The sequence below is a fragment of the Cupressus sempervirens genome, chromosome 7 (assembly GCF_028749045.1).
Source record: "Cupressus sempervirens isolate cs-2001-9-10 chromosome 7, ASM2874904v1, whole genome shotgun sequence".
Taxonomy (NCBI): domain Eukaryota; kingdom Viridiplantae; phylum Streptophyta; class Pinopsida; order Cupressales; family Cupressaceae; genus Cupressus; species Cupressus sempervirens.
In genome coordinates this window covers 213,089,274-213,101,467 of record NC_143124.1, presented here as the reverse complement: position 1 = coordinate 213,101,467, position 12,194 = coordinate 213,089,274, and the positions used below count along the sequence as shown (strand labels likewise).

Sequence of the window (12,194 nt, the reverse complement as noted above, 5' to 3'; positions counted from 1 at the left end):
ACAATTATAGGTAAAACCGACCAAATTGAGAATTGCAAGGCTGACAAGCAGATTAGGGACCATAAAACTCTAGAGAGGAAAACTACATAAGCACCATCCATAGGACTCAAGGAGCCATGCAAACGACATAAGAATCAATTACCACAACATCATGAACCACAAACGGAGCCCAAACTTTATTCCATTTTACGTATGAACATCAAGTTTTGCTTGTCAATGCAGTCCTGTACGAAGATAGCTTGTTGTATGACATTCTGTACTAGTTTCAAGATTGTCATATAATGATGTACATCCTTGTTATCATTGTTTTGTACATAGTCTTTTAACGATGCAACCACCGTATGACGTATGAATGCATTCTATGAAGTACAAACCATGACTCCACTCCTTGTATGAGATTCAAACTCTTTCTTAAGGTGTAACAATCTTAACACAATCCCTCTGTATTCCTCAATTCTATGCACATCAGTTATTCATCATGGTGTATGACATTCAAATGCAACTTGACAAGCATCAGTTATTCCATCTTTCTGCACACCACAAGCCTGTTGTAGAACCTTGAGAAGCATTCAACAACTTTATCGCATGCATGACACCTCCGTACTGTACGAACACAACTTGCAACAAAGTTCCTCCACATTGTATGGGTACTTGTTTTGTGGCATTAAAATACACATTTTGGTTGTGGTTTGTCAAAGTATGGATATGTGGTTCGTGGCATTCCACACAATATTTCCAAGAGTTGTTCAAACATTGTTTCAATTGCATTGTATGGCTTCTCATTTATTTTGTATTTCAAGTGGTAGGATCAATAACACAATCTTATGCAATTTCCTTACGTCAACTTGTACGATGATTAGTTTTGAACTGGAGAGTACAACTTGATTAGAATTTTGACATCATATCTTCCTCAAACATTGCAAAGTCTCTTTTTTTGGGCATAATCAGTATTATTTTTTATGAAATTTTTGTCCTTTACGCAAAGGGTTTCTTGAGCACGAACAAAACTGTAAGTGTTTTCAATGTCAAAGGTATGAAGAAGTCATCGTCGAAGCCAATAGTATATAAAGAATAATAAAAGATTCATAATTTATTATTATTGAAAGCGTAGAGTCCGTATGTGAAAAATGGTAAATGTAGCTATAAACAAATTGATGAAATGACAAACGAGATGACTAGAAAGACAATACATGATATAGGTGGAATAATATCCTATCAAAGTAATCAAAAACAGATTGACAACAAGTATTGAAGACATCAGGGACAACATTATAATTTAAAGTTATTGCTTTTAACTCTTAAGTGATTAACATTTTAAGGAGATACATCAAGATAGCAAAATGACAATACCCAACAAGTTGGAAGTTTGTGTGCCTAACGTGTGTGTGCGTGTGCGCATGAGCACGCATATGCAATTATATACATATATGTATATATGTGTGTGTGTGTGTGTGTGTGTGTGTGTAGTGACTCTATGCAGATTTGGGAGTTCTCAAAGCAATGATTACCAATATACTAATAGCAATTGAACAAAAGGAAATCTGAAGGATGATATCAAGCTATCGAAGGTTTTAGAGGATTATAAGTGAATGTGCATTCTCTCAAGGAAAAGGCTTGATATGATAAGAGTCATGGTAATCATTCAACACAAGTCTAGTAATGATCAAAACAAAACTTTGAGTCCTTTGAGAGTATCGAGTATGTTGTTGGAGTTTTACAGTAATGACTAATAGTTGACGTCAACCATGGAGACAATATTTACTTTAATATTTGTTGGACACTATAGACTATTGATCAAATGAAGATCTGTGATTAAAGAAGTCAATAACTAAAACTTCATAAGACAGCAAAATGAATTAATATTTCAGACTGAAGATTGAAGAAAGGGACATTCCATGTCATAAGGAGTGCATAGATTGTGCACCTTATGCAAATGATGATAAAGAGCAACAAAAATGTTAAACTATATGCCTCATAGGCTGTTATGTAGTATGGAGGAAATTGCATAAGGGTTCGAATGACAAAGTCAACATATCATGAAACAAACAAACTATATAAAGCAAAGATATATGATTGAGAAATTAAAATGATATTAGTCAAATGATCAATGAAATTAATTAAAACAAAAGCTGCAATTATAATGAAAATTTGTAATTCCTTTTGAAAGAGAGATGACTTTTCAATGGATAAAATATAAACGAGGTTATTCAGTTTGAAAAGCAAGATAGAATGAATGAAGAGATATATGAAAATAAGAGTATGAGCGGTGATTAGAAGTACGAGTACAAGAGAATAAGAACAATGGAAAAGAGGAATATACATATATTCAAATTGATATAAATTAAGAATATGATGTATATATAAAGACACACACACATGTATATAAATTTGAGAAGTTGACTTAAGGAAAAAGAAGAGAGGAGTGGGTGTGTGATAAAGTTAAAGGATCCATACAAATATAAGAAGAATTACGTGTGAAGGATATCCATCATTATCAATTGAGTAAGCAACATTGCCAGGGTGGAAAATAAGTTTGTGTGCAGTTGGTTTGTGCCCACAAAGATAGCAGTGGGGTTGGTGCTTCTAGTAGGTCGGTGCATGCAAAGTGTGTGATTGGGTGCTCATAAACATGGAGGTTGTAGCCTCTAGCAAGTTGGAGCCTTAAAAGATTTGTAAAAGGACAAGTTTATATAAAAACAATTATTGATAGTGGTTTTTCTCCTGCATTGGGTTTCCACGTAAAATCATTGTGTCATTGTGTTCATGTGCATAATTATTGATTTTGGCATTTAAAGTTATTAAGAGGATTGTTTGGATAAAAACTTTAGAAAGACAAAAGTGTTATTATACTGACCTGGCCCCCCTTCTCCCCCCCCCTCCACACCTCGCCCCCCCCACCCTCTTCAATTTTTTGTGTCTTAAAGATTCAAGAAAATAATCCATGGCATGGTGTTCTGTGTTGTTTTGAAGTGGTAAATTGGCGTTGTCCAGGAACCCTATGCTGGGTGTTGCCCCTTGACCTCCATTTGATTTTTGTAGTACATTACAATTTTGAGTTTACATAGTACAAGTCCTTGCCTACACAAAGTCCTTGCCTACACTCTTGACATTAGTCTTTGTGATGATGTAGTTTTAGTACAATGCCATTAATTATGTTTGATAAATTGGTTATTTGCCAATGTACTAATTGTTTGTTGGTTGTCTCTCACATATAGATGTAAGTGTCGATTGGTTGACGATTGTGGATCTCGATAATTGGCAGGTCCGTTAAATACATTGTGTATTGCCAAGGAAGGGGTAGGGTATAGTTGGATGAATTAGATACTTGGCTGACCATCTCTATTCTTTTGTGCAATGAATTCATGTTAAATAAAGATACATTATACTCCTATATCTAGTACTCACTGCATCTCTATTATTGTTTAAAATATGTAATTTACCAAGTATAGCAATAAATAGAGGATTTAGAAAGTAACTACAAGTCTAAGGATGCCATCTAACATCCTATATGTGTGCAATGTTCACAATCCTTATAAGGAGGAAATCTAATATTCGAAGTATTTGGAATAAAGAAAAAGAATTGCAGGAGCTCAAAAATAGACGAAACTTGTAGGGATTCCTTAGGAATAATCTTACAAGAGATAGGAGGAGGTTCTAAACTTTACGAAGTAAAGATTAATTCCTAATGGTGGGCATGCAAGAGTTCGCATCTATTGTAGGTAAATTTTACAATTATGACAAGGTACGCTGTGTTTGTGTTTCCAAGTGTCTTAAAATATACAAAAGCTTAAGTTCAAAGGGAAAACCCTACAAATTAAGCAAAAATCGTTAAAAGTTGTTAGTTGTTATTAACTATTGTATTTTGTTGCAATTTTCATTGAATATTTTAATGTCATTTGGAGTAAAGGAGTCGAAGTAATCTTTGGAGTGATCATCTAGAAGTGATGACAACATGATGATTCGAATAATGTTGACAGCAAAGATAATGGATGCAGGTAGATCCCTAGCATGTCAACGCAAATTGTTTTGAGAGTACGTGTTGTGCCCCAAGCATAAGGTGCACATTGTGGTCTTTAAAGATCTGATAAAAAGATTGCATATCTACTTTGAATGAAATGCCGAGTTGATGCCATTTGATGTGGGATTATTTCATTGTTTCTTTTAAGCAATGGTTGTAGGGATAGATATAGAATCTCAAAAGAAACTGTTTAGGTTAAATCAAGATTTTTTTATAATTTTTTTTTGAAACTCATAATTCAGACCTGTAAAATTATAAATTCATAAGATGGTTAGAGATTTAGAACTTTTACGCGAAACTTACTAAATTTAAGTTAAATCATGAAAACTTATGATGTAATCTTGTAGGATTATAAATTATCAAATTTTATAATTTCATTCGACTTAAAGTTCTATCTTTCAATTTTAAAATATAAAATTATAACTTATACTATCTATTCTTTAATATTCAATAGATAAATAGTATTTAATAAAATTTAAATTTTAAGTTGCTATAAAGTACACATTAATTTAATTTTAAACTAGAATTTATTTATGGTATATTAATATTTTTTTCCTATCAAGTATAAGAGGTAAACACCTAATACAGTATATAGTTCATGGTAAGATCAGTAATCCTCCTGATTTGGAGCAGACACATATAAAAAACTTTAGAGTACTGTCACCAGTGACATACAAAATTATCACAGTCTGGAGCCACTAAATGACAAAATACAAAATTACATCACGTATATAGTAAACATCTAAAACCAAGCAGTCCACTCTAGCGGTCCCTCTGACCATTTCAGGACTTTGCCATTCCTGATAAAGACAGTGAATGGATGTGGCATGTCAGCTGCATTGGGAAGAAGGTCTGCAACAGGTGGGAAGGTGCCACAGCTGCTACTTGAATTTTCTGCTCAGAGTTCCTGTGATTTTTCAGTTTATATATATAAACCAATTTAATTTTGTGATTTTTTAATGTTTATTATTTATATATTTGAAATTTTACATTTTCTTATTTTTAGCGAATTATATTTATTGCCTCGAAGTATTTTTCTTGTTTAAAAAAATATTGGCAGACTAATATTAGTCTCTTGGCAACAATGCCGGTATTTATGTCCTTTGATTTAGTGTTTTATGTGACTTACCATTTTGTTTAAATCGACTAGTTCCCCACATATTTGGTTCACCAAAGGGTCTCGTCTCCTCAGACATCTGACAAATTTTCGGAACATTGCTAACAATATTGTGCTTCCATGTTTCATTATTCATAGTTCTGCCAATATTTGGATGTAAATATTTGTTAAAAATGGAATATGTAACTTTGCCGACAATATTGTGCTTCCATGTTTCTATGTTTCATTATTCAAGTTTATTTGCTAAATATGTTGGATGTAAATATTTGTTAATGAAAGGAACAGATTTATCTAGTCTGCTGAATACATTTGGTGGAATTCTGCATATATGTATACAACATGGCTAGGAACAAAGGGTTGTGGAAGGCAATTAAATTTGGGTTTTTTCTGTGAGGTATATTGAAAGAAATTATTCTCTTGAATGATGTGTTATTAGGTATGGTGTATTCTCCTAAATGATAAAGTACCTTTTAGGATGCATTGGCCACAAAATGCTGATCTTCGAGTAAATGGTATGATCTAAACTGCCAATCCTGGCTTTTCTTTTTTGAGGACTTTGATTGTTCTTCGTTCAAGCATATTAACTTGATGTCTTTTTGTTCTTGCAAGTTCTTAATGTTCATCATATAGATGTTTTCCAAAATATTGTGTTATTGTTACAATTTTGCTATCTGCAGTGTTAGAGTTTTGCTGTGGTTACAAACTATTGGTGTAATAAGATACTATATATTTTGGCATATTAACTTGATGTCTTTTTGTTATTACAAGTTCATCATATATGTGTTTTTCCATATATTGTGTTATCGCTACAATTTTGCTGTCTAAAGTGTTGGAGTTTTGCAGTGGTTACAAATTCTTGGTGTATTAGGATATTATATATTATGGATTATTGTAGTAAGTCATCTTCTCGTTAAGAAATAACATGGAACAGAGAAATTTGGGACATCAAGAAAAAGGAAAGAAAATAGAGATTATAGATTGTTGGGGGAGAGGTGTCTTGAACCAAGATTATTTATTTTTTCTGTTTAGAAGCTGAACTTGCTTGTAAAGTAGAAAATGCATGCCCAGGATTTACAATCTATTAAAGATTCAGTCTCTAGGGACTTGCTTGAATGATGAACTGGTGCTATTTTGATGCTATATTGCAGTTGAAGTATGAAATGCATCTGAGGACGGATTGCTTATTTTAGAGATCAAAAACTCCTACATGGATAATCTGAAGTAGTACTGAAGTGACTTCTCTATGTTTATCTTGCTTTAAAAGTTTAGATACATCTAGTTTTGTATTTGGATGTGCGAGCGTAAGATTCCTTTGTGGAAGCCTTCATTTTAGTGAAGATGATCCAATTTTCTTAAAACAGCTTTGTTTTGCTTTCATTGTACTTTTCCATATATTTGAGAAGATGCTGAGTTGGAATGTTAGTTCTTAGTTTTCGGTTCTTATATGGCTATGTCAAAGTCTTTAATGAATTTTATATTTTGGAGCAGGAATATCAATAAAGGTTACGAACAGACCGAGTGCTCAGCTTCTTGGAGCCAATGGTCGCGATGATGGTCCCGGGGTAGGTTTCTTTTAACATCTGAAAATGCTACATTCTCACACAATCAAATCCCAGAAATTATCTGGCATTATCTTAAAATGCTACATTTTACTAGGGTTTTGTTCATCTCATTTTCTAGCACTCTAAAGCTCTGAGCAGCTTTTGCCCATTTTGCTTACAGTCTATGGTTCTGCATTGTGTGGTGCTTTGGAGTCGTTTGGTGTTCATTCTTAGCATAATACTTGAAATGCCCAGTGCCTTAATGGTTTTTGTTTATATCAAAAGTATTTTCTTTTCAATTTATAATCTGCTTTCGCTTAACCTCTTGTAGATTACGGCATGCATCAGAGAAGGAACAAATAGATTGTCATTGCAAGCATATGATCCTCGGTCTTTTGTTCTAGGTGTAAGAATTATGCGTCGTCAGACAATTGCACAGGTATTATCTTATTATATAATTAAGTATATGTTTGTTTCTCTGAAATACTTCATTTCAACAGGAGAAATTTTGTGCATAGTAGTTTAATACTGTTGGATATCTATTCAAGTTGATGCTTGTACTGTTATGTGGTTTCTAACTTAATGGATTTATTGTCTCCTGATATGTTTTGTACTGGTCTGAAGTATAGCAATAAGTGTTGTGAATCCTGCCCCATTTTCTTCTTCTTCTAGACAGGTACTATTGCTAGGGAAATTGGTGCTGTAATAAGAGATGATGCTATTGTCGAGGGTTTTGTGAGCTAGTTTGATTTCTATGGCTGCAGGCACGGGAGACCTACTTGGGTTGGATATGCTGTACTTTCAATAAGCAGTTTTAAATTTTATTGGGAGTTGTACTGGGAGCAGCAATTATATTACAAAAGTATTTTGTTTACAAGTTGTGAATTACTTGTGTATGGGTTTCTAGTTATAAGCATAGTTGGAAAATTCTCACTCGGAAAAAACTTGCCAAGCCCCCCAAAAAATACTCAGGAAAAATTCAGCCATTTTTGAAAAACACTTGGGGAAAAACTCAGGAACCTAAAAAACAGCTTAAATTTAATTATAAATATGTATATTTTTGCAAAATTTAATGAGAAGATGCATCCAATGAGTTAATTAAAGAGAACAGAAAAGAAACAAGCAGAGTTATATATATATGCAGAATGGGTAGAAAATCATGTTCTCATGTGGAATGCTGATGGTGGGAAGCAAACTAGTAAATAGTTTGTGTCAAACTAGAAGTAAATACTATTATACTTCATTACAATCACATCTTCCTCTTCCCAGCTCTACTAGCATATTGTAATTACCTCTATTTTATATAATATAGATAGGCTGTTTTGCCATTTGTTTTTAACGAAAAAATAAATAAATTGATTTTATTTAATTTTATAAACAAAGAGCTTTTCTGAAAATGACAATTTTTTCCTTTGGCGAGTGTTAAATTTATAACAGTGATATCATACTAGTCTGAGAGTGCAGACAGCACCATAATCTTCTCCCCTTGCATGCCATTTGAAAGTGTTATATACTTTACACTTGGTAAAAGGACGAGCAGCGATCCTTGGGAAATATTCATGTTTAGCACTAACTATAACTAAACAGTTATGTTAGTTAATGTTTGTATTATCTCCATCGGTCGCCGATTTATGTAAGCGTAGTATGGGCAGACCTAGAGAGGGTCATGTCCCTTTAGGTGGGTGTTATTGTAGTTTGAGGACATATAATTAACTTTAAGTCTGCTCCTTCAAGCAATACTGCCCCATACGAATTTATTGCAGAGAATTAAATTCAGAACAAAATTCAATATTCTGGTAACTCCTCCTACATTCAGAAATTAAAGAAGATTATCTACAACAACCCAAGGATATTTGAAGAGTCTGATTTTATAACAGAATTTGTAAAAACTTTACATGGTATTAGAGCTTTGGTAGTCGAACCTAGACTCTGCAAATTAAGTAATCAGACCTTATATATATCTAGCATCATTCTCCTATTTTCAATGACATACACAATCAGACCCGAGGAGTTTGATGGGAAAGAACACTTTGATGCTTGGAAATTCAGAATCATGATGATTCTCGAAGAAAATGATGTAAAACAATTTGTTGAATCAGCATCCAAACAACCTACAGTTGAACCTCATAAATCTATTTGGAGTAACGGAAACAGGAAAGCCATTCAGATCATATTAGATGGAGTGAAAAATGATATCGTACCTATGCTAACAAAACATCAAACAACATTTGCTATGAGGAATGCACTACTAAATGCATATGAGGTTAACAATGCAACTAGAGTTTCACACTAAAAAGGCAACTAAATCACATACAAATAAAGAAGGGATAATCGATGAATTCTTTCTTCCTAAGGGTTGCTAGCCTAAGAGTTGAACTTGCAAGTATAGGGACCATCATTAATGACATAGAACTAATATTGATGGCTATAGATGGATTATCAGATTCATGGGAATCTTTCGCACAAGGAGTAAGTGCCAGTGATAAACTTCTTAACTTCAATAGACTTAAGGGAGATTGTCTTCAGGAAGAATCCAAAAAACTAAAGAAAGGAGGGAAATTGAAAACGGAAGATAAAGAACTTCACGTTTTTAATACAAACTCTTATAAAGGCAAGAAGAAGCATTTCAAGAAGAAAAAGGGTAACCAAAAGAATGACAACCCTAAGAAAGATCCATTCAAAATAAGATGGTTTAGATGTGAAAAGTTTGGACACTACAGATCTAATTGCATTGAGAATTCTAAACAACAAGTGAACTGTACAAATGTTATTAGGGAAGAAGATAATTATGATCCCGAGAATCGTGTATTGTATTCGTCACTATCAAATAAAGTCTCAAGTAAAGCATGGGTGATTGATAGTGGATCATCTAGACATATTATAGGATACAAAAAAGTACTAGACTCTATATCTGAAAAGGTTAATGGCGAAGTCCCCATCGGTGATAATTCAACACATTCCGTCAAAGGAATTGGAAATTGCACGTTGAAACTAAAATTAGGAAATTCTCTTATTCTCAAAGGAGTACTCCATGTACTAGGAATAAAAGAAATCTAATCTTGGTTACGACACTTGAAGATGGACATAATGTTGCATTTATGGATGGTAAAGTAATAACTTGGGCTAAGAACTCCTCAATTAAGAAAGCAAAATTGATTGGTCAAAGAAAAGGGTATTTGTATGAATTAAATTTAGAACCTAGTTGACCTATTCAAGCCTTAATTCATGAAGCTACAGATATAAATGAAATATGACACAGAAGGGTAGGACATCTAAATTTCAAAACTTTATCAACTATGGAGAAGATGGTTACTAGTTTACCTAAACTAAATAAAGATCACTCAAGCATATGTAAAGGATTGCGCTTTGGGTAAGATTACCAAAAGTCCATTTAATGATAGCACTAGAATAAGTAACAATGTTTTGGAATTAATCCACTCGGGTTTATGTGGACCTACGTATGTTCCTTCTCTCAGAGGATTTTGGTACTATATTTTGTTTATAGATGACTTATCTAGGAAAACTTGGATTTACTTCCTAAAATGCAAAGAATCAGAATAATCCTAAAGAGATTTAAAGAATTTAAAACCTTAACTGAAAACTTATCAGGACATAAAATTGGAACTCTTAGAACTGATAATGGAGGGGAATACACCTCAGATTTGTTTAAAAGGTTTTGTAAAGAAACAAGAATTAAGAGGGAGTATACTGTTACTTATAACCCGCAACAAAATGGGGTAGCAAAAAGGAAGAATAGAACAATTATAGAAGCTGCAAGAGCTATGATATTTGATCAAAATCTAGAATATTATCTTTGGGTAGAAGCTTCATGTACTGTTGTGTATATTCAAAACAGAAGCCCTCACTCCTACCTTAGAGATTAAACTCCTGAAGAAGTGTTTACTAAGGTTAAACTGAATATAAGTCATCTTAGGATTTTTGGGAGCCTTGTATATATTCATGTTCCAAAAGAAAAGAGAACTTAAGTTAGAACCCTCTGGAAGGAAAGGTATTTTTGTAGGGTATAGTGAAACCTCTAAAACATATAGGATTTTTATACCTGGACAGAAAAATATTGAACTTAGTAGGGATGTAATTTTTGAAGAAGATTTAGTATTCAAAAATGCCCTAAGTTTTGAAGAACACTCTCCTTTACTTAGTTTTGAAAGAAATATTGAAACTGAGTCTTAGAGGGAGAACATTGAAGAAATTGAAGATGAAATTCAAAATCTTAATCTTGAAGAAACTCAAAGTTCTAAGAAAAGACCATTTTGGGCTATTAAAACAATAGAGGAAGCACAAGACTTGGTTGTACCATTCAGAACCATCATAGAAATCAAAAGACCCAAAAGATTTTCTAGTTATACAACAAACATGAATGATTTGTCTAAGTCAAAACCAACCAATGTTTTAGATGCTATTAAACATACAACTTGGAAATATGCTATGACATAAGCATACCAATCTATTATGAAAAATGATGTTTGGGAAATTGTTCCAAGACTTGAAAGAAAATTTGTTGTTTCTTCCAAGTGGATTTTTAAAATAAAGCTTGCTGTAGACGGTAGCATTGAAAAATATAAAGCCAAATTTTTAGCCAGGGTATTCTCTCAGAAAGAGGGGATTGATTATGAAAAAACTTTTGCCTCTGTTGCCAGATACACCTTTGTAAGAGCAGTCCTAGCCATTGCAACATTGAAGGGATGGAAAATACATCAGATGGATATAAAAACACATTCTTGAATGGAAAGATTACAAAAAAAGTATATTTGGAGCAACCTGAAGGATTTGAAACTCATGATCCTATTTTTTTTGTTTGCAGGCTCAAGAAAGCTCTCTATGGGCTTAAATAAGCTCCAAGGGCTTGGTATGAAAGAATTGATAAGTATCTCATCGGCTTAGGATTCTCCAAAAATGAAGTCGATCCAAATCTATATTATAAAAGGGATAAAGATGACATGGTAATTTTGATATTGTATCTTGATGATTTACTAATAACAAGTGATGATCATCTCATAGATCAATGCAAGAAAGATCTAATTAGAGAATTCGAGATGAAAGACTTGGGACTCCTTCATTACTTCCTAGGACTGAAAGTACGATAGAATTTTGATAGCATTATACTTAGTCAAGGCAAGTATACATCAGATATTTTGAAGAGATTTGGAATGTGAAATTGCAAGTTTATGTCCTCTCCAATGGAGACTAATCTACGTAAACTTAAAGAAGCAACAACAAAATCACCTTCCATAGGTTCTACTCTCTACAAACATATGATTGGGTCCCTTATGATGTACTTGGTAAATACAAGACCTGATATTTGCTATGATATTAATGCCTTAAGTCAGTATATGTGTGAGCCAACAAGATTCACCTAGCTGTAGTCAAACACATTATGAGATACAAGGCACTCAAAATTTTGGGCTCAAATATGTGAAAGTTGAATTAGATTTATGTGGATTCACTGACTCAGATTGGGCTAGAGTGTTTAAGACAAAAAAAGTACTTCAGGATGTTG

The 12,194-nt window shown here is 33.2% G+C and overlaps 1 protein-coding gene across 10 annotated transcripts in view; it reads left to right on the top strand.

Moving 5' to 3' along the window:
- The window catches only part of SIZ1 (DNA-binding protein with MIZ/SP-RING zinc finger, PHD-finger and SAP domain-containing protein), a 93,052-nt gene that overhangs the window by 45,938 nt on the left and 34,920 nt on the right, over nucleotides 1-12,194 (top strand). For all 10 annotated transcript variants that reach the window (XM_089791092.1, XM_089791090.1, XM_089791097.1 and 7 more), the window contains 3 exons: nucleotides 5,572-5,647; nucleotides 6,624-6,697; nucleotides 7,008-7,115. In XM_089791092.1, the coding sequence (XP_089647218.1) occupies nucleotides 5,572-5,647; nucleotides 6,624-6,697; nucleotides 7,008-7,115 (258 nt within the window). The remainder of the gene's footprint in view (nucleotides 1-5,571; nucleotides 5,648-6,623; nucleotides 6,698-7,007; nucleotides 7,116-12,194) is intronic.